Source organism: Leopardus geoffroyi, chromosome C1 (genome assembly GCF_018350155.1).
Source record: "Leopardus geoffroyi isolate Oge1 chromosome C1, O.geoffroyi_Oge1_pat1.0, whole genome shotgun sequence".
Taxonomy (NCBI): domain Eukaryota; kingdom Metazoa; phylum Chordata; class Mammalia; order Carnivora; family Felidae; genus Leopardus; species Leopardus geoffroyi.
The window spans coordinates 27282073-27301680 of record NC_059328.1 but is presented as its reverse complement, the minus strand read 5'-3'; the positions used below and the strand labels follow the sequence as shown (position 1 = coordinate 27301680).

At 41.0% G+C, this 19608-nt stretch overlaps 1 protein-coding gene across 10 annotated transcripts in view; it reads left to right on the top strand.

Moving 5' to 3' along the window:
• Positions 1-19608, top strand: part of KIAA0319L (KIAA0319 like) — a 97561-nt gene that overhangs the window by 1517 nt on the left and 76436 nt on the right. For 9 of the 10 annotated variants that reach the window (XM_045476679.1, XM_045476673.1, XM_045476671.1 and 6 more), the window contains exon 2: positions 1606-1775. In XM_045476679.1, the coding sequence (XP_045332635.1) occupies positions 1634-1775 (142 nt within the window). In that variant the 5' untranslated portion in view covers positions 1606-1633. Of the gene's footprint in view, positions 1-1605; positions 1776-8739; positions 8955-19608 lie in introns of those variants that run through there. The other variant, XM_045476680.1, reaches the window with a different exon arrangement.

The window sequence follows — 19608 nt, the reverse complement described above, 5'->3', positions numbered from 1 at the left end:
TCTCTCTGGGTTTTTACCCTTTGATTCTGTAACAAACCATTTGGATCTTGGTGATTGTGTTGTTCTTGCCTCTGGTCAGCAAGGCTTTGACTGGACCCTAGCAGTGATTTGCACCCTTAGGCAGTTGTAGATTTCAGAGGCTTGGCTGGTTGGGAGTTCATTTGAAAACAGCTCTGCCTCTTATGCATGGTTTGTAAGACATTGCACTTCTGATCAGCTTGCTAATCCAATGGTGTTTGTTACTCCCATTTTCAAAACCTATTCATTTCTTTTATGCTTCTGTCGCCCACCTGTCACGCTATTGATGACAGGTGTTGAGTCACTTTGAATTTAAAATCCTTTTGTGGTAGGCAGAAATGTGTTGGGTAAGATCCATACACACACACGTACACGTGCACACTCGCTGTTCCATCTTGAGAGGCTAGAGAAGTTGCTGGATATACTTTCTAACCTGGGCTCCATTTTATAATCTCTTGAACATGTCACTGGCCCGCACATCTTTCAGCCCCCTGCTCCCTAACATACAACTTCAAAACTGCTAGAAATCAGAATGGATGGAAGTGAATGAGGAAGAAGTACTTCAGTTGCTTAAGGCTCAGAGGAAGCCTTTTCTTGGGGGGGCTGTGCCTCAGTTTTGCAGCTGTGTGTGTGCATGTGTCTATTTCCTGGTGTTAGTCAATATTGACTTCATGTGATGCCCGTCTCCCTGTATGCTGGCTGGGGGTGGAGGGCGGAGTCTACCATTTGCCACATGTGGGTGACAGGTGCACATTTAGGACAGAAGAATTTGAATTGCTTCCTCAGAACTCAACCAACCCTCATGATATTGCCAAGATTTATATAATAATTTATACAATGTAGGGAAGTTGTATAAGAGAAGAAACAGATGAAAATCATTTTTTCTCTGGAAGGGACCTAAATTATCCAGCTCTTAGATTCTAGAGTAGCCAGCACAATGCCTAGCACATAATAGGAACTGTGTAAATATTTGAGTGTCTATATGAATTCAAGTCAGGAATTGCAGATGATTCTAGGGATCAGGGATGTGACATTGAAGTGTAATTTGGATAGATTTTTAAGGTCATAGTGGTGGGGCAGTAATAAACTGGAGAGTGCATGTACTTCCTAAAGATAGTCACGGTATTTTTTATTTATTTATTTTTTTAAAGCACAGCTAGACAAAACTCTCAGCTTAGTTTACCTCTGATAGTCGAAACTCTTCATAAATAAGAAGGTGTGTTTGGTCAAAGTCACAAAGCTGTTACTTGCAGAATTGGAACTGAAGCTCAGATCTTTTTTTTCTTCAGGCAAGTGCTCTTTCCATTCTTCCACATAGGTGATTTACTGTTAGCTTAGAAAATAATAGAACATAAAATGTTTCAGTTTTACAGTGGATTCATTTCATACCCCTTGCTATGTTTTTATCCTGATAATTATAGGCTTTGTCAAAGCTCAGGTTTAAAATTTACAGGCAGGTATGAGCAGTGAAAGATAAACTTGAAATTTCTCTTCCCTCTAGGCTGTCACATTCTCTAGAATTCTACATTTCCAGGAATCAATTATTAATTACTTGGCATATAATTTCTTCCCTTTCTATCTTTATAGTGAACGGGTTCCGTCTGTCTGGAAGGCCATGGAGAAGAGGCTGGGAGTCAAGCCAAGCCCTGCTTCCTGGATTTTATCAGGATTTTGTTGGCAGCTATCTGTGAAATGGTTGAGAAGCCTGTACCTGTTTTTTACTTGCTTCTGCTTCAGTGCTCTGTGGTTGTCAACAGGTACCATTTTCTTTTTAGATTTAAACTGTATGAGTCTTTCAGTTCATATTAAAGACTAGGAGGAGGTAGAAAAGCAATCTAATTGAGAGAAACGGTCATCCTTTTGGTGGACACTTAGTTTGTTGGGTTTATTTGTTTTGGAACCACAATTAAAATTGGATTCTTTCTTATAAAAGGGAATTGGCATGATAATTTTAAGATTTGGTGAAGATGTCATGAAAAGAAAAACATTTGAGGGATGCCCGGATGGCTTAGTCAGTTAAACATCTGACTCTTGATCTCAGCTCAGGTCTTGATCAGAGAGGCATAGGTTCTGGCCCCGAGTTGGGCTCCACCCTGGGCATGAAGCCTACTTAAAAAAGAAATAAAAATATATGGAAGTTGGGAAGACCTGGGTCCTGGTTCTGGATGTTTCTATGTAATAACTAAAACCTTGAGCAAGTTACCTATTGTCTGTAAAGAAGGATAAGATTTCACCTTGTAGCTTGGTAGGAGTGATACCATAATTAAAGTGTGTAGTACAGCACTGTGAACATAGATGCTTCATAAAGATACTTTGCTTCTTTTTCTTTTCTAAAGGAATCTTCACTTACAGGGACAATGTGTTCCTTGCTTTTTCTGTAGAAAAGGGTTATGCTGATAGATTTCATAAAGTATGCTTTCTTCCTAGAGATTATCTCACCAGGCTGGAACCTCTTGCCAGGAAAAAGTGCGAAGGTTACATTTCAAGGGATACTGTTTCTTGAAATCATTTTTTCTTTTAGTTCTTTTGTTGACATTGTCCTTTTCAGAGTATGGAATGTGAGAGAACAGCCATCTCGGAGAGACTTTGGAGTATGCTGCCATTCTGGGCAGTGACCAAAAAGCCTTGTGTTATAGAGACCACTGTCTGGGATAAGGAATCAGCCTTTTGCTCCTATAATTCCAAAGATTTCTGTTGTTTTCCTGAAGGAGTTGGTGGTCATGATCTAGAGAATCAAGTAATTACTGTATTTAGCAATTTCAGTGACATCAGCTTTAGAGTTTTTGTTGTTCTGCAGTGGTGGTTGATGATTGCATAATTAGAGCAGTGGAAATTGCAGTTGACAGAAAGCTGACCTAAATGTTTTTTTACCCAGATGATGCTTTGCTGGGACAGCTAACTATTTCAGGCCAACATTTTATGTAAGATCATTTGAGTTAAATAAGTAAGTGATTTAGCACCATCAGGGTAGGAAAATTGCATTTTTTTGAAGAGCACCTACCACATACCAGACCCTTGGTTATAAACATTGCATATCTTATCTCACTTAATCCCTATGATAATCCTAAAACAGATAGTTTTAGTCTCATTTTATACATAAGGAAATTGAGGCCCAGAGAGGCGGAATGACTCGCCTAGGGTCATACAGCAAGAAGTCACGACAGAGCCAGGAGTTAAACTCTGGTTTGTTCACTCAATAGCCTGTGCTCCTTTTCTTCTGTTACTCTCTGTCTTCCAACCACAGATAGGCTTTCGGAGGACCAAAGATAGTTTTTTTATCCTGAACCATGATGAGCAGCTTGTTATTTGAGGGATTGCATGTACAGGGGGGAGGAAGCATTTCTACTTCTGTTTCTGTATTTCCAATCTAGCACTTGGTTAAACAGAGTACTGTGGGCTACTGTGCTAGTCTTTAGTATCCCCTCAGCTTGCTGCTTAAAAACAACAACAGTGAGCAGATTGAGTATAGAGGTGCAAAGGTGGTATTGTTAGGAGTGGTTCTGGTGCAGATTAGATTTTACTAGTTTTATTTTAGAAAAGTTTGGAGCTTTTACTGTGGAAGAACCAAGAACCATGTGTGTTCAAACTGAGGTCACATGCAGGTAACACATGACAGATTTGTTATATATTTTAACTTACCAGAGCTTTTTCACATCGATATTTTATTTTATTTATTTAAGTTTATTTATTTATTTTGAGAGAGAGAACATGTGCACGAGCAGGGGAGGGGCAGAGAGAGAGGAAGAGAGAGAGAATCCTAAGCAGGCTCTGCACTGATCGTGGAGCCTGATGCAGGGCGCAAACTTGTGAATGCTGAGATCATGACCTGAGCCGAAACCAAGGCACTTAACCAACTGAGCCATCTGGATGCCCCACACATCAGTGTTTTAAAAAACATAATATATTTTTTAATACTTTTTTAAATGTTTTATTTATTTTTGAGAGAGAGAGAGAGAGAGAGAAAGAATGAGAATAAGCGGGGGAGGGGCAGAGAGAGAGGGAGACATAGAATCTGAAGCAGGCTCCAGGCTCTGAGCTGTCAGCACAGAGCCCGATGTGGGGCTCAAACTCGTGAACCACGAGGTCATGACCTAAGCTGAAGTTGGATGCTTAACTGGCCACCCAGGTGCCCCCAAAAAACGTAATATCTTAATAGGAAAAATGAATAAATGATGTACCCAGAGGAAAGAAAAGAGACAGTACCATAAATAAGAAAGTAAAATGATTTATTAGCATTTTTAAAAATGTACTTTCTTGTTAGTAACCAGAGAACTGCGGATTAGATTTTTTTTTTTAACTGAGTAATCTTTACTCCCAACGTGGGGCTTGAACTCACAACTCCAAGATCAAGAGTTGCACACTCCACCGACTGAGCCAGCCATGTACCCCCAAAGAACAGATTAAAGTGAGATATCTTTTTTTAGCCTATCATACTGATGAAGATCAAAGTAAAAATATTTAGTGCTCCCGAAGGGTGATGTGGTTGCCCTCATACTATCCTGGGAAATTTGAACAGAGAACTTTTTGGCATAAATATCAAGATCCTTAAAAAGTTCATATCTTTTGACCTGGTAATTCCCCTTGTGGGAATTTATCTCAAGGATATATTTAGATGGTTGTGAATGAGGACATTCATCAACACTCGTTTATTGTATGTTGCAAAGCATTGCTACAACCTGCCCAACAGTAGGAGTGTGATGAAATTATAGCATGTCCACATGTGGCATATTATCCAGCTTCAGAGTTCACAGTTCAGGAGAGTAAGTACATGGGAAATGCCCCTCATGTTAAGTGATAAGAGCAGGATAAGGGCACCTGGGTGGCTCAGTCAGCTGAGCATCTGACTTTGGCTCAGGTCATGATCTCACAGTTTGTGAGTGTGAGCCCCGCATCAGGCCCTGTGCTGACAGCTCAGAGCCTGGAGCCTGCTTCGGATTCTGTGTCTCCCTCTCTGTCTGCTCTTCCCCTGCTCATGCTCTGTCTCTCTCTCCTTCAAAAATAAATAAAAACGTTAAAAAAAAAATTAAAAAAAAGCAGGATATACAACTGCATGTCCACTATCGTGCCAATTTTGTGCAAATAGAAAAGTACTTTTATGTAATAGGAAGCTTGAAACAAGATACATAATTGTGTGTGTATATATGTATATATAATATATATATATATGATATATGTATATATTTAAAGTTTATTTATTTGGGAGAGCGAGATCACATGCTTGCAAATGGGAAAGGGGCAGAGAGAATCCCGAGCAGGTTCTGCACTGTCATCGCAGAGCCCAACATGGGGCTTGATCTCATGGTTCCTGAGATCATGACCTGAGCAGAGATCAAGAGTTAGATGCTTAACCAACTGAGCCACCCAGGCATCCCCTGTTTGTATATTTTTTGAGCAGTGGAATTATTATCTCTGTACAATTTCTGCGTTTGCCATCTTTTTTTCAGTGTACGTGTATAACCTTTTTTTTTAATAAGGGTAAAAAAACCTACCTGACAAAGCAACAACAAAATAATAGCAGCGAAAACCTGCTGTTGGTAGCCTGAGTCAGTATTTATCTACTAGTGAGTTGTTCAGTTTTTATCTGAGCCCTTAAGTGTTCCCTGAAAAAATACATTCTTGATTCTTTGCTGTTGTCATTTAGCTTATGGATTATATGTTTATTTATTTTTGAGAGAGAGAGAGAGAGGGAGGGAGGGAGGGAGGGAGGTGGGGGGAGCAGAGAGAGAGGGAGACACAGAATTCGAAGCAGGCTTCAGGCTCCGAGCTGTCAGCACAGCCAGGTACCCCTGGATTATATGGATTAATCCTGAAAAACTGACCAAAATAAGGCAGGTCTCCTGTTATCCCCATTCCTGTTTACCACTTGGCAGTTTACTCCTTCTCTAGTAGCACCCCAGGTACCTGCTGACTTATGTAGGTTTCTTTTTTATTTCAGTTTCTGGGTTCAGTGCTGAAGCCCACTGCTAGAAAGTAGTGATTATAGTTTGTCTGATAAAAGATACTCTGTGTTTTCCTTGTAGGCCATTGAATCACTATTTCTCTGTTTAGTGTCATTGTTAAATGGCTTAAAAATAGCATTTTGGGGGGCGCCTGGCTGACTCAATTGGTGGAGCATATGACTCTTAATCTCAGGGTTGTAGGTTTGAGCCCCATGTTGGGTATAGAGATTACTTAAAAAGAAGTAAAATCCTTTAAAAAATACCATTTTGGACCTGGGGACTGTCAGTATCGGGAGACAAAAATGAGGTGATTCCAAGAATTTGGAAATTTCTGCAATAGATGTCAGCTTCTTAAGGGCAGAAGTTTTGCCTGTTTTACTTCTACTAGGTATTCCTAGCAGGTGCCGAGTGCTTAGTATATAGTAGGTGCACCATAAAAATATCTGTTGACTGAATAAATTAATAAATTAGAAATAAGGGAATTGTCCTTTGAGAATTAAACTTTAAAATTAACATAATCTATCGCTTGAGAGTTAAAACTTAAAATTAGCACAATCAGATCAGAGGGTATATGAGGGCACTTTAAGGAGACACAATGCCTTTGAGAGAAATGAGATCTGATTAAAATATTCACAAATATATTAACATATCTAAAGAAAGAATATGTACATCTGAAGAGCTATGCCTGTGTGTGTATGTGTGTGTGTGGTGAGAGGGCCTGAACCAGCATTGGAAACCTAAACTATGGAGTCACCAAGGCTCATGTAGGCCTAAAGCTAACAGTTGGCTGTGAAAACTTCTACTGACATTCCCCCGCTTCTGAGAAGTAGATCACCCAATTAGTTAGTAAGTATTAGTTAATAAACAAGAGAAAACATTCAATTCAGAACTGTTTTTTTTTTTTAATTTTTTAACGTTTATTTATTATTGAGAGAGAGAGACAGAGTGTGAGCAGAGGAGGGGCTGAGAGAGGGAGACACAGAATCTGAAGCAGGTTCCAGGCTCTGAGCTGTCAGCATAGAGCCTGACGCGGGGCTCGAACTCACAAACTGCGACATCATGACCTGAGCCGAAGTCGGACACTTAACCGACTGAGCCACCCAGGTGCCCCTCATAACTGGTTTTTGAGAACTTACTGGCAGTTTGGTCCTAGGCTAGGAACAAGGGTGATAAAGATGAGTACAACACAGTTCCTGCCCTGGAAGAACTCCCAGTTTGACGAGGGAGTAGCCATATGAATACCGTGCCATGGTAAGTGAAAAGGTACAGGGGTGCAGTGCTGTTCTTTGTTCCCCTTCCAGCCCGTTCACTGAACTTTCTAATTATTCTTCCCTCACTCCCTTGTCAGCTTGTTTATTCAGTGTTTTGTTCTTCAGGGTTCTTTTTCTACCCTTTCTTATCTAACTCTTGTGTGTGCCCCCTGGGTAGCCTCATTTTTTCCCATAACTGTTAAGACGTGTGCCGTCTACTCCCAAATCCATAGCTGTTCATTCACTCCTTTCCAGAGCACATACCCACCTGCATGTCATACATTTCCAACTGGATGGCTCACAGCTGCCTCCGACTTAATGTATCAAGACCAAACCCATGGTCCTTTGTCCTTCTTCCTCCTGTGTTCCGTATAACAGTGAAAAGACCACCTCCTCTTGCGTTCTGAGGTAGAAATCCCTGAGTCATTCCACACTCTTTTCTTTCCTCCACATTCACATCACTGTAGAGTCCTGTCTCATGCAGAGGGCCGTTAGTCTTCTCACTGAGGTTGTCTGATTCAGGTAAACATAAGCTCCTTTCTGATATATTCTGAGACCTCTAGTTTGAACTTATTCTTTAATGTTCTTGTAGTGTCTTACAGCTCTCTGTTATTATATCATGCTGTACTGTGTGTGTTAGGCTTTGTGAGGAGAGATTCAGAGTGGGTCTTGCTCTAGAGTGTGGTCCTTAGTCCTGAGGTGAGGTCTTTCTGGTGTGTGCTCGTCTGTGGTGTTAATGTGATTTCTTCGCTCTGGCAGAGCCAAATTCCAAAGTGCTCCTGTTCTTACCCCCAGCGCTGCTTGACCTCTAGTGATTCTGTTTCCCTCTCTGCCCTGTAGCATCTGCTATCTCATAAACCTCGAGTCTTGCCCTGTGCCTTTACATTCCAGCTCTCAGCCTGGCAGGGGACCTCCCTAAGGACTTCTGGGGCTCCCTCTTTTCACAGCTCCTTCCTCTCCAGTGTCTCACCACTCAGATTTTAGCCAAATTCATATCTCTGCTTCCTGGGCTCAGCAAGCCCCCTGTGTTCTGTTTGGGCTCCAGCTTTCGGTGCTGTGGTTGGGAAGTTGGCCCTGGAGACCTGGGCAGTGGTAGGGCTCACTTCAAGTTTCCTCTCTTCTGCAATCTCTCTCGGGGATTGCAGCCTTGTACTGGCTGATATCTCCTGACTAAGAACAGTTGTTTTGTATATTCTGTCCAGTTTTATAGTTATTTATTGTAGATGGTGAGTCTGGTACCAGGTATGCCAGGGAGTAACCTGTGTTCTAAGTAAGTAACCTAAGTAATCATAGCAGATGTGGCTGGGAGCAGATGGCTACTGTGGTTACTCACTTATGTGTCTGCTTCAAGAAACTGTCTTAATCATAGTTACACACCAAGAATCTAGCACATAGTAGGTAGCAATAACAGTTTGTTGGATTAACCTAAAAATAATGCTGGAAATGACACCACGTTGGAATATACATGTTGAGGAGAATCGTTCTTTTCTACCCTATTTTTCATTCTTGGCTCATTAAGTGGGCCCTTCACTTCCCAGGAGGGAACAATATTTGGAAGGTGATTTTAGCTCTTTTTTCTGCCTTTTTTCTGGCTCTCTCTCTGAATGGATGAGTGACTTTTTTTCTGATTGGTGAGGTTGAAAAAGACTCCTATTGTATGGAATGGCCTGTCTTCAGGATTTGCATATGTTCTGCCGTGCTCTAACTGGTCTGCCCATTCCAGGATAGCCTGCCTGTGTCCAACTGGGTAAGTTTAATTAAGTACAGGAAAGTATTAGAAAGCCAGTATGTGGTTGTACATCTAAGCTATGTTCCCCAGTCACCTTATCGCTTATTATGAAGATGATCTTTTGATCTCCATTTACCTCTAACTGCCATATTTGTTTAGTTAAAAAAAAAAATTTAAGTAGTCTCTACACCCAACGTAGGGCTTAAACTCACAACCCTGAAATCAAAGTCACATGCTCTACTGACTGAGGCAGCCAGGCACCCCTGCCATATTTATTTTTTAATTCGTCCCCAACTCTGGGTGGGACCCTCAACCTCCCGTAGAGACTACAGTTGGGACAAAGGCAGCTTCTGGCTTAGCAAGACATCTTTTCCCCACTTGTTGCTATTTTCTTTTTGTTGTCATAACTACCTGCATTTGCCCCTGACAGACAGAAGGCACCTGCACTCACTTTCCTCCTTTGCCCCTATCGTTTGATTGTACTTTGAGGGCTGTAGCCCCTGTTGTACCAGACAGACCAAGTGGTATCTTTTTCTTTTAAGAGAGTAATATATCTTGATCATGCATTGGTCTTATCCTTAGGAGAAAAGCATTTTCAGGAGACTTTTTAAAGGGCATTATATCCCTGCTCTTCTTGTATCTGCTGGGCATCTAATTTAAGGTGGATGACTAATGGAATAAATCTCATAGTGATGAGCCTTCAGCAAGAACTTTCTCCTGCCAAACTGTCCTATATTCTTAACTACATTGCAGTACAGGAAGGTGATAAATTATTAATCCTACATCTGTCTCCTCAGATTGTAGGATAATGACTTGAGTATATGGCAGCTGGGGGAAGGTAGAGTTTTCTGGCTATTAACACAAATCATGCGAGCTTTTTGATTCTAAAGTTCAGCTAGCATTGAGCAGGTCTTTGGGATCTTGTTATATCACAATTTAATTGACCTAAGTAAGACCAACCAAAATCCTCTAAAATTAGCCTCTCTCCCAATGAAATAAAGCAATTGTGTTTTGCTTAAACACTCTTCAATAAAAGATGATCATCTTAAGTCTTGCTCTGTATTTTGGAGCATAATTTTGGTGGGTTCTTTTTGCCCTTCAGAAAGATAATGCAAACACAAATGTACTTCCTAACTTGTGTGACAAAGTGAAGAGGGATAAGACAATGGTATAACTGGGCAGTAAATCCAATATGATTTAAAAGCTGTCTGAAATGGACTTGCCTTAGGAATTCTTCAAGGGAGGAAATAATACAGTGGAGGAATTTATAAAAACAAAATAACAATTGCAGGGCCAAAGTAAGCCTTTTGGCTTATTTTGGAGATTGCATAACAATCTTACTAATTGAAACAGCTTCCAGTTCAAGTCATTGTGTGGAACCAGGAGGAACATGATTAAGAACTGTGTGTGTGGTTAGTGTTTGGACATTTATTCTCAGATGAGTTGTACTGAAAAGTTTGGGCCAAAATGCATAGCTCTTGGTTTGAGGGCCTGCCTTTTGAACTTCCTTTCCGATCCTTCATCTAAGAGCTTCCTTAAGAATAGTCAGTCTATGTGGTTAAGTTCCTTTAACCACTTTTGATTTCAGGCAATAATGGGTAAGTTTTAGAAGCTGCAAGAATTGGTCTTGATACCTACCTATTCATCGACCCAGCAAGAGACAGGAGGAGGCAGAGTAGCAGGAGCTTGGAACATGGACTCAGGAGTCAGACAGGCCTGGCTCTGAGTCCTGGTTCTCTTACATACTGGGTGGTATTACTGAAACCCACATTTCATCAGGTTTTTTATCTTCAAAGTGAGAATGACAGTGCCTCTCATAGGATTGTTGTAAGGATTAAGTAAAATGTTTATGCAAAGTATTTAGCCTACTCCCAGGTACATAAGTGACAGTTCAGCAAGTGTTAACAGTAGTCATTGTAACATGATAACATAATATCCTGTTTGGTTAAACTCTTGTCTAACTGCAAGATGACGCAGTGGGCATTAGGTTTGAAGTCTCTCCTAGCTTCTTAAACCTCCACCCAGTGGGATCTCAGTTCCCACATTTTTAGAAGTAGAATGCAGGCAGGCAGCTGGTCTTTCTGCATTGTCGGGAAAAGGAGACCTCCATTCACATGGCTTTATAGGCCTGAGGTTGGTGGAAGCCGTGGTAGGATGAGCTACATTGTGTGTTTTCCATGATTATAAAATTCCACTAAGGAGCATGACTGACTACTTGTTTCCTCTTTCAGCCAAGGATACTTTTCCTCTGGAAGAGGACTCTGTTCTGCTATCATGACACCACCTGACCCTGAGCCCTGGTTCACTTTCCCCAAAACCGTTGATGTGCCCATGCTTGGCAAGGCCATGTGATAGGCCAGGTTATTGCATTGACTGTGGCTGGTTCAATAGCACTTTTGGATTTTGTGTCAGAAGTAGCTTGCCAGAGTTAGTCCCTTTCTTCAAAACGTTTTTTTGGGGTACCTACAATCCTGGGCATTAGAGGTGCAGTGGTGAGTCAGAGAGACATGGTCTCTGCCCTCATGGAGCGTGCAGTATGTTGATTCCTTTGCCATTCCTAAGGAACAGAAAATCTCTTTGAAAGGATGATGTTACTGGCATCAAGATTCCCTTCAGAGAGGCTGAGGCCTCCCTAGGGTCCCAGGGTAATTCAATGACAGTGGAGACCGAGTTCTTGCAAAATCCTAGAAATGTAGGAGACTAGGTGATTTGATGTCTGGTCTCAGTAGAGTAACCTTCTGCTCATAATTGTGTGGGTGAAGCCCCTGTCTACAATGTTTCCGTCTTTCCTTTCAATCCAGCTGACTTGCTCCACCATTAATAACCCATGGCCCCAGATAAGCGGTGAAGGTGGTTATCTGGAGATTTGGGGACAATGTGACAGCTGCAGCCTTTGCCCCTAACTTGGAAGCGTTTGTCCTCTGGTGACTTCATAAGTATTACGTATACCCAACCAGTGAGCTCTGGAAACTCTTTTCTGCATCAGTGTGCTCCTGCCTTTTCAGCATCAGGTTGGTTACTCAGGCCCTCTGGTGAACAGTTCCAGGGCTTAGTATCAGACAAGCACCAGATTATACAAATTCTGAATTTCTCTGGTCAATCACAAAAGGAAACTGGAAAATACCTTAAGATAAGCAGGAGTTAAGAATATCCTGAATGGCGCATTAACCATCACAGACACTGTTCTAGGAGAAACAAAAGCAGACAGGAATGCTGGCCAAGGCCTATCTGAAACTCCATCAACTTCAGACTCTGCCGCTAAGGTGAGTGCCCATGTAGCTCACCTCAATTCCCCTTTTTAAACCCTTCCACTAAATGACAGAATTTTTAGGAATGCTGTCTTTCTTCCAACTGGCTTAACATTATGCTTTGATTCTAATCCAGCAGCACATTTGCGTTTGAAATAAATGTCTGCTCGTGGATTCTCTCACTTGTAGGTAATAGGAGAATGTCTAGTATTATCAGACCTGGGAGGTGGGGAATTTATATTGATTTGGTTTTACTTCTCTACTCTAATTTCAGATTCAGGCTTAAAAGTTTGATAGGACTGGCTTTTAAAAGAAATGACTCCTCTGGTGTGCGCGCGCACGCGCGTGTGAATGTGAATACAGCTCAGTGTTTATTGTCCTTAACTGGGGGCAACCTGAGTCAGCTGGAGGCTTATGGAAGTAGGCCAGGTAAAATGAGTGAGTCTTAATCAGAATAAATGAAGGGACCTTGTGGAGAGAAACTGAAGAGCCAGATTCCATTTCAGAAAGTTGAGTAATCTGCATCCTGCTGGGTCAGTCTGTGGCTTTTAGCCTGAAGCAAAACAGCCCCCAAGTGCTGAAGCAGTGCTGAGCTTCTCTTCTACCTGTGCCTTCTATTTCAGCAGTCCCGAACTGCTTATTTTCAAAATGCCTGTCAGCTGTGCTCTCCGGAGTATGCTCACGAGCTGCACCCTGACATTTCTCACAATGCACTTTTCAAATACTGGGGTGAATTTTCATGTTACCCGTTCTATGAAAGGTTAAAGGGAGGGCTTGGCCTTTAAGCTCAGGTAAGCAGACCTTGAATAGGGCCATGTGCCTAGGATGGTCAAGGCAGAAGCAAAACTTGTCTGGCCTTTCCACGGAGACTTTCACTGACACGCATACCCTCCTTTCCTTTCCAGGCTGTTTTGATTGAGCTGTTTCGCCTCCACTCTCATATTTCACGTGGGGGTTGCTGCCTTGGCAGCATGGCTGCCTGTGTCAGTGGGAAGGAAGAGGTAAAGAGTGAAGGCCCTGTGTATGATGTGTTTTCAAGGAGTTTCCTGTGTGCCTATGGAGAATGTGTGTGTGTGTGTGTGTGTGTGTGAGAGAGAGAGAGAGAGAGAGAGAGAGACACACACACACACACACACGTACTTGGATATCCTTATTGCCCCACCTAGAATTAATGTCACTTTTGAAGCAGCGGAATAATATTGCTATTTTAGGTGATGATAAGGAAAGGTCAGTTTCTCTGTGGCTAGAGGGAGTCTGTACTGGATAATTTGGTAGTGGGAGGTGTTGACCATTTGGCCCCAATTTTTATTTCTGTCAGTAGAATGTGTATTACAATGAATTTGAAAATGGAGGTATAAGACAAAGATATGTGTAAGTACATGTCATCAAAATGAAATCTATTAAAAGCCACATGACTACAATAAATAAACCAAACAATACCAAATTATCTGAATGTTGGTGCTGCGTTGTATAGATGACTTTAACTAGATGGCACTTTCCTAATATTTGCGATCCCTAGTTCTTCATATGTGTTGTCTTATAGTCAGTGCCTTATATGCTTACTGCCTTTTTAATACCTTCTCTAGGATGTTTAATTGAAGTCACTTGATGATAAAATCTGGGTGTTATGTACATACTGTAGAAACATACAATTCAGGTCAACAGACACTGTCTCCAGCTAAATAAAACCCAGTTCCTGTCATCAGAGAGTTCACACTATGGAAGCAGAGATAGATATAGAAACATAAAGAAACATGATAAATTCCAAGATGTGCTATGGGAACACAAAGAACCGGGCAGGGAAGAGTTGAACCCTGTTCTATAATGGGCTGCTAAGACGAATGATTCTCTGATCCCTTTGAACTTCCTTCTCCCAGATTCATGTGAAGTGGTTTTGGACCTGGAGAGCTCTTTTCACTTCTTGATCTCAGAGGGAGAGGTAGAGAGAAGAGTATGTACAGCTCTATAAAGTCTAGAGAACAAGAGCCCTGAGAAAATTATTTCTGTACAGATACAGATTGGCTTTGATTTAATTTAAATAAACTGGCTCTCAAAAATTCTAAGAATACTAACTACTCACACAGTTTTGCTTTCATTTACACACAGATGAGGAAGCATCTGCAGCTCTGCATTTTATTTGCTATAAGCAAAAAGTGGTTTAAGATATTTAAGTATTCGAAGCTTGGTTGTATTGAGTCCTCACATGGCCCAGTTCAGCCCACTGCAGTTTTTTTTTTTTTTATGACACTTACATAATACTCCAAAAGGAGAGATTTTTAATGGATAAATTGACACAAACTTTTCCTCTATTGGCCATATCTGCTGAAAGAGCACTTCATGGCTTGCTCCCTTATTTCCTTATTTCCTCCCAAGCTCACTATTTTATATAATTTACATCCCTCTGCCACAGTCCTCCAAATGACCTTCTCTTTAGAAAACCAAATCAACCAGCAAAAAAAAAAAATTTTAAAACCTTCCTGAAAAACAAAGCAGGGCTCTGATTCAAGGTTCATTGTGTGGGTTTCCAGAGAAGGTTGGTATGATTGTGATGAATGCAAATAATTTATCAGCCCTGCAGTCAGAGACAGCAGTCAGCTGCAGGTTTTTAACAATAACCTTTACAAGTGGGCCATGTAGGGAATTGCTAGATTCGTGACACCATACCTGGGGGCTTTCTCTATAAAAAAACGTTTCTTTTTAGAACCACTTTTATGTATAGGCTGAAGTTTATCTGTTATCATTTGATACCTGTGCTTTTTGAAGTACAAAGCCCGTGTTACTTGGAGAGGTGTGGGTTCGTTCTTTCATGCTGTGGCTTGGAGGCGTGCGTTTCTTGCTGACAGCATTCTCCAGAGTCTTTTAGTCATAAGGTGGTGGGAGAAAAAGCGAAGCAGGAGATTCTGAGTATATTATATGCAGCAATGTAACCCCCTAGTTACAGGTGTTTTTTGTTTTGTTTTGTTTTTAAGTATACGGTTTAATCATTTGCCTTCAGTCTTCCTTTAAATATTATAAAGCCTTGATGACTGGATCATTTTTGAACAGGTAACTTTATGGCAGGAGAGCTATTTTCAGCTATACCACTATTTTGATTAATAGTCTCACTTATAGCTTGGTTGTAAAAATGGCTTTGGACTAAACCTTAACAGAAAGGTCTTTGAAATTAATAGCAATTGTATCTAGTTAATGCAAACTTCTGATTTTTATTTAGTTTTTCAAAAAAAAAATTTTTAATGTTTATTTTTGAGAGAGAGAGAGAGAGACCATGAGTGAGGTAAAGGCAGAGAGAGAGGGAGACACAGAATCCAAAGCAGGCTCCAGGCTCCATGCTGTCAGCACAGAGCCTGATGTGGGGCTCGAACTCACGAACTGCGAGATCATGACCTGAGCTGAAGTTGCACACTTAACCGACTGAGCCACCCAGGCACCCCAAACTTCTGATTTTTTTTTTGTTTTAATATATGAAATTTATTGTCAAATTGGTTTCCATACAACACCCAGTGCTCATCCCAAAAGGTACCCTCCTCAATACCCATCACCCACCCTCTCCTCCCTCCCACCCCCCCATCAACCCTCAGTTTGTTCTCAGTTTTTAACAGTCTCTTATGCTTTGGCTCTCTCCCACTCTAACCTCTTTTTTTTTTTTTCTTTTTTCCTCCCCCTCCCCCATGGGTTCCTGTTAAGTTTCTCAGGCTCCACATAAGAGTGAAACCATTTGGTATCTGTCTTTCTCTGTATGGCTTATTTCACTTAGCATCACACTCTCCAGTTCCATCCACGTTGCTACAAAAGGCCATATTTCATTTTTTCTCATTGCCACGTAGTATTCCATTGTGTATATAAACCACAATTTCTTTATCCATTCATCAGTTGATGGACATTTAGGCTCTTTCCATAATTTGGCTATTGTTGAGAGTGCTGCTGTAAACATTGGGGTACAAGTGCCCCTATGCATCAGTACTCCTGTATCCCTTGGATAAATTCCTAGCAGTGCTATTGCTGGGTCATAGGGTAGGTCTATTTTTAATTTTCTGAGGAACCTCCACACTGCTTTCCAGAGCGGCTGCACCAATTTGCATTCCCACCAACAGTGCAAGAGGGTTCCCGTTTCTCCACATCCTCTCCAGCATCTATAGTCTCCTGATTTGTTCATTTTGGCCACTCTGACTGGCGTGAGGTGATACCTGAGTGTGGTTTTGATTTGTATTTCCCTGATAAGGAGCGACACTGAACATCTTTTCATGTGCCTGTTGGCCATCCGGATGTCTTCTTTAGAGAAGTGTCTATTCATGTTTTCTGCCCATTTCTTCACGGGGTTATTTGTTTTTCGGGTGTGGAGTTTGGTGAGCTCTTTATAGATTTTGGATACTAACCCTTTGTCTGATATGTCATTTGCAAATATCTTTTCCCATTCCGTTGGTTGCCTTATAGTTTTGTTGGTTGTTTCCTTTGCTGTGCAGAAGCTTTTTATCTTCATAAGGTCCCAGTAATTCACGTTTGCTTTTAATTCCCTTGCCTTTGGGGATGTGTCGAGTAAGAGATTGCTACGGCTGAGGTCAGAGAGGTCTTTTCCTGCTTTCTCCTCTAAGGTTTTGATGGTTTCCTGTCTCACATTCAGGTCCTTTATCCATTTTGAGTTTATTTTTGTGAATGGTGTGAGAAAGTGGTCTAGTTTCAACCTTCTGCATGTTGCTGTCCAGTTCTCCCAGCACCATTTGTTAAAGAGGCTGTCTTTTTTCCATTGGATGTTCTTTCCTGCTTTGTCGAAGATGAGTTGGCCATACGTTTGTGGGTCTAGTTCTGGGGTTTCTATTCTATTCCATTGGTCTATGTGTCTGTTTTTGTGCCACCAAACTTCTGATTTTTAAAATAAATATCAGGTAAAAGCTATAGGCATTAGAATTGTTATAGACTGGTTTCTGTCTTTCCACCTAGGTGACCAGAACTTGAGCTTTTTTTTTCTTTTCCTTCCCATTATTGCTTGGGAGAAGGAAAATTGAATGGATCTAGATGTCATCTGTGATGGATGGCTGTTTGTCTAGGTGAACTGGAAACTGTTTTCCACGACTTTGTTCAGAAAGTTCTATGGTGAAAGCCTGTCCTTCCTTTGGCGTGTTCTGAAATAGATAACTTGGGGAACTGAAATGTGGTTGGTCCTTTCACGAGGAAAGATTGCTTTGTGGTTTGAAAGGATGTTTCAGTGTAGGCAGGAAAGGCTGTTTTCTAGCTGGTTACTTTAGACGCAAAGATCTCTTAATCCATTTCGCTTTTCTTCAGTTTCTTTTTGTACATCTCCTCATACCTCCCATTCAGTGCTCTCTCCAATTTAACCCAGAAAGCCAGTTCTCGTTTCTTAGTGAGCTGAGAACTTTGCTTTTCTCTCCTGTCCCTGCCTTCTTTTAGTAAAGGAAATTTAATTACGATTAAGGAGCTGATTCGAACGACTACAATTCAAGTAGTCAAGTAGTGGAGCTGACATCTTTTGCTAGATTTTGTTAGTTTAAAAAATAGCATAAATTTATTTCAATATTGGGTAAATGTTTAAAATTAAACAATTCTTTGAACACCTTCTACATGCCAAGCGTTACTGTGCCTACAAATACAGAGTTACAACATACAACTCCAGCACTTCAACAGGGCAGAGTGTGTGAGATAAGCAAAGGGATATGATCAGTGGGAGAAATACTGTGATAGAGGATATGCAGAGAGGAATCTGGGGGTAAAGGTTTCATCAAAGAAGGCTTTCTGGAAGGAGTGTACCTGTGCTGAAATGCACTGTTGGAACAACAGAAGTAATGGCAGCTAATATATACTGAGCTTTAACTACATACCAGGCATTGTGTTAAGTACTTTGCATAGATTACCTTCTTTTATATCTATAATAACCCTGTGAGTTTAGGTACTGTTACCATCATTCCATCATTCCTGTTTTTACTTATGAAGAAACCAAGAAATGGGACCCAGGATGACACAGCTAGTAAGTTGACTGTATAGAGATTCAGACTCCGGCAGTCTTTATTTCAGGGGCCAAAGCCTCAACCCATGGGGTGAGGGACAGAAGATGGGGTGAGATGGAGTAAGGGTATTGATCTTGATATGGGATTTTCTTTTGGAAACAATGTTTTTTTAACTCAGTTTTCCAGACGGTTCTGTATGAACCTCACCTTGGAGATTGGATGTATTTTTTCATCAAACCAAGATTAAATGAGGGGGGTTTTCATAGGTCCTTTAAAGTGTCCATAATCTGCCTTAAATAAGAGATTAAAAGAACCTTTTCCCCCTCTTTTGCATGTAAATATTGCCATCTTCTAAGGAGATGTTATGATTTTTCTCTTCAGCAGTTTGCCACAATCCAGTACTTTCAAGGCTTCTTTAGCGACAGTCTTACAGGAGGCGACTTACTCTTCCAAGTACGCTTAATCAGAGAAGTGCTATAGGACTCAGGTTTTGTGATTGAGTCGCTGGAAGCTTGTTTTCCATCTAGCAGGCAATCAGGAGTTAATGTGAACAGTGGCTGTGAGACATCTGTTGGGCAGCTGGTTCCATGGGGAGTTTGTCTTTGATCAGAATGGTCTTTGGGAAAAATGGAAATATTACATGTTGTCAAGGAAAAGGAGTCAGAATATGGACACAAAGCCTATTGATTCTTGTGTAGCAGTTAGTTTAGTTTCAGCAAATCACCTACACCACGACATTTAACAAACTGTGCTCTTAACAAAGCTAGGCACACAGCAAAGGCAATGAATGGTAATTATTTTCTTTTCAAAGGGCTGCTTTGTGAGGCTGCTGCCACCTTTCATTCTAACCTGTGTGCAGTTGAGGAAAAAAGTGTTGGCCCTTTTGAAGAGGAGAGAGGGCACTAGTTATTACCCTGGCTTTTTCCAAACTTCATAATATCTGATTGTGCCCTTCAGAGGATTTAGTTACCACCTCTGCTTTGCTTTCTGAATATGCTACACCACTGTGGGAGAGAACTGGTGTGGAGAGTCACTGGAACCATTTTTGTGTTTGTTTGTTAGTGGGTGTGCAGGTGATAGACATGCTGACAGTCAAAAGGAAGGTGGAGGGTGCCCCCTGAGGTGGTTTGTATTTGAACGGTTCCTGTCAGTTGTTTTGGGGATTGATAATATCCCTGCTGTCTGCTTTTCATATGGCAGCCATCTTGGCTAAGACCTATTGCTTCTAAAAGAATGCATGCTTTTGATTATAGCTGCAGGAAGACAGTTGGTGTGGAGCCATAGTTCAATCACTGACTTCACCAAATTTAGGGCTTCTGCTTTACTGCTTGATAATAGTTCATTACAGGTATAATAATCAAAGGAAAGCTTTGAATGGATTCTTGACCATATTATAAAATTCTGAAATTTTAGTTTGAATGAATATTAAAAGTAAGTGCAAATTTTGCTTATATAATGTTCTTACCA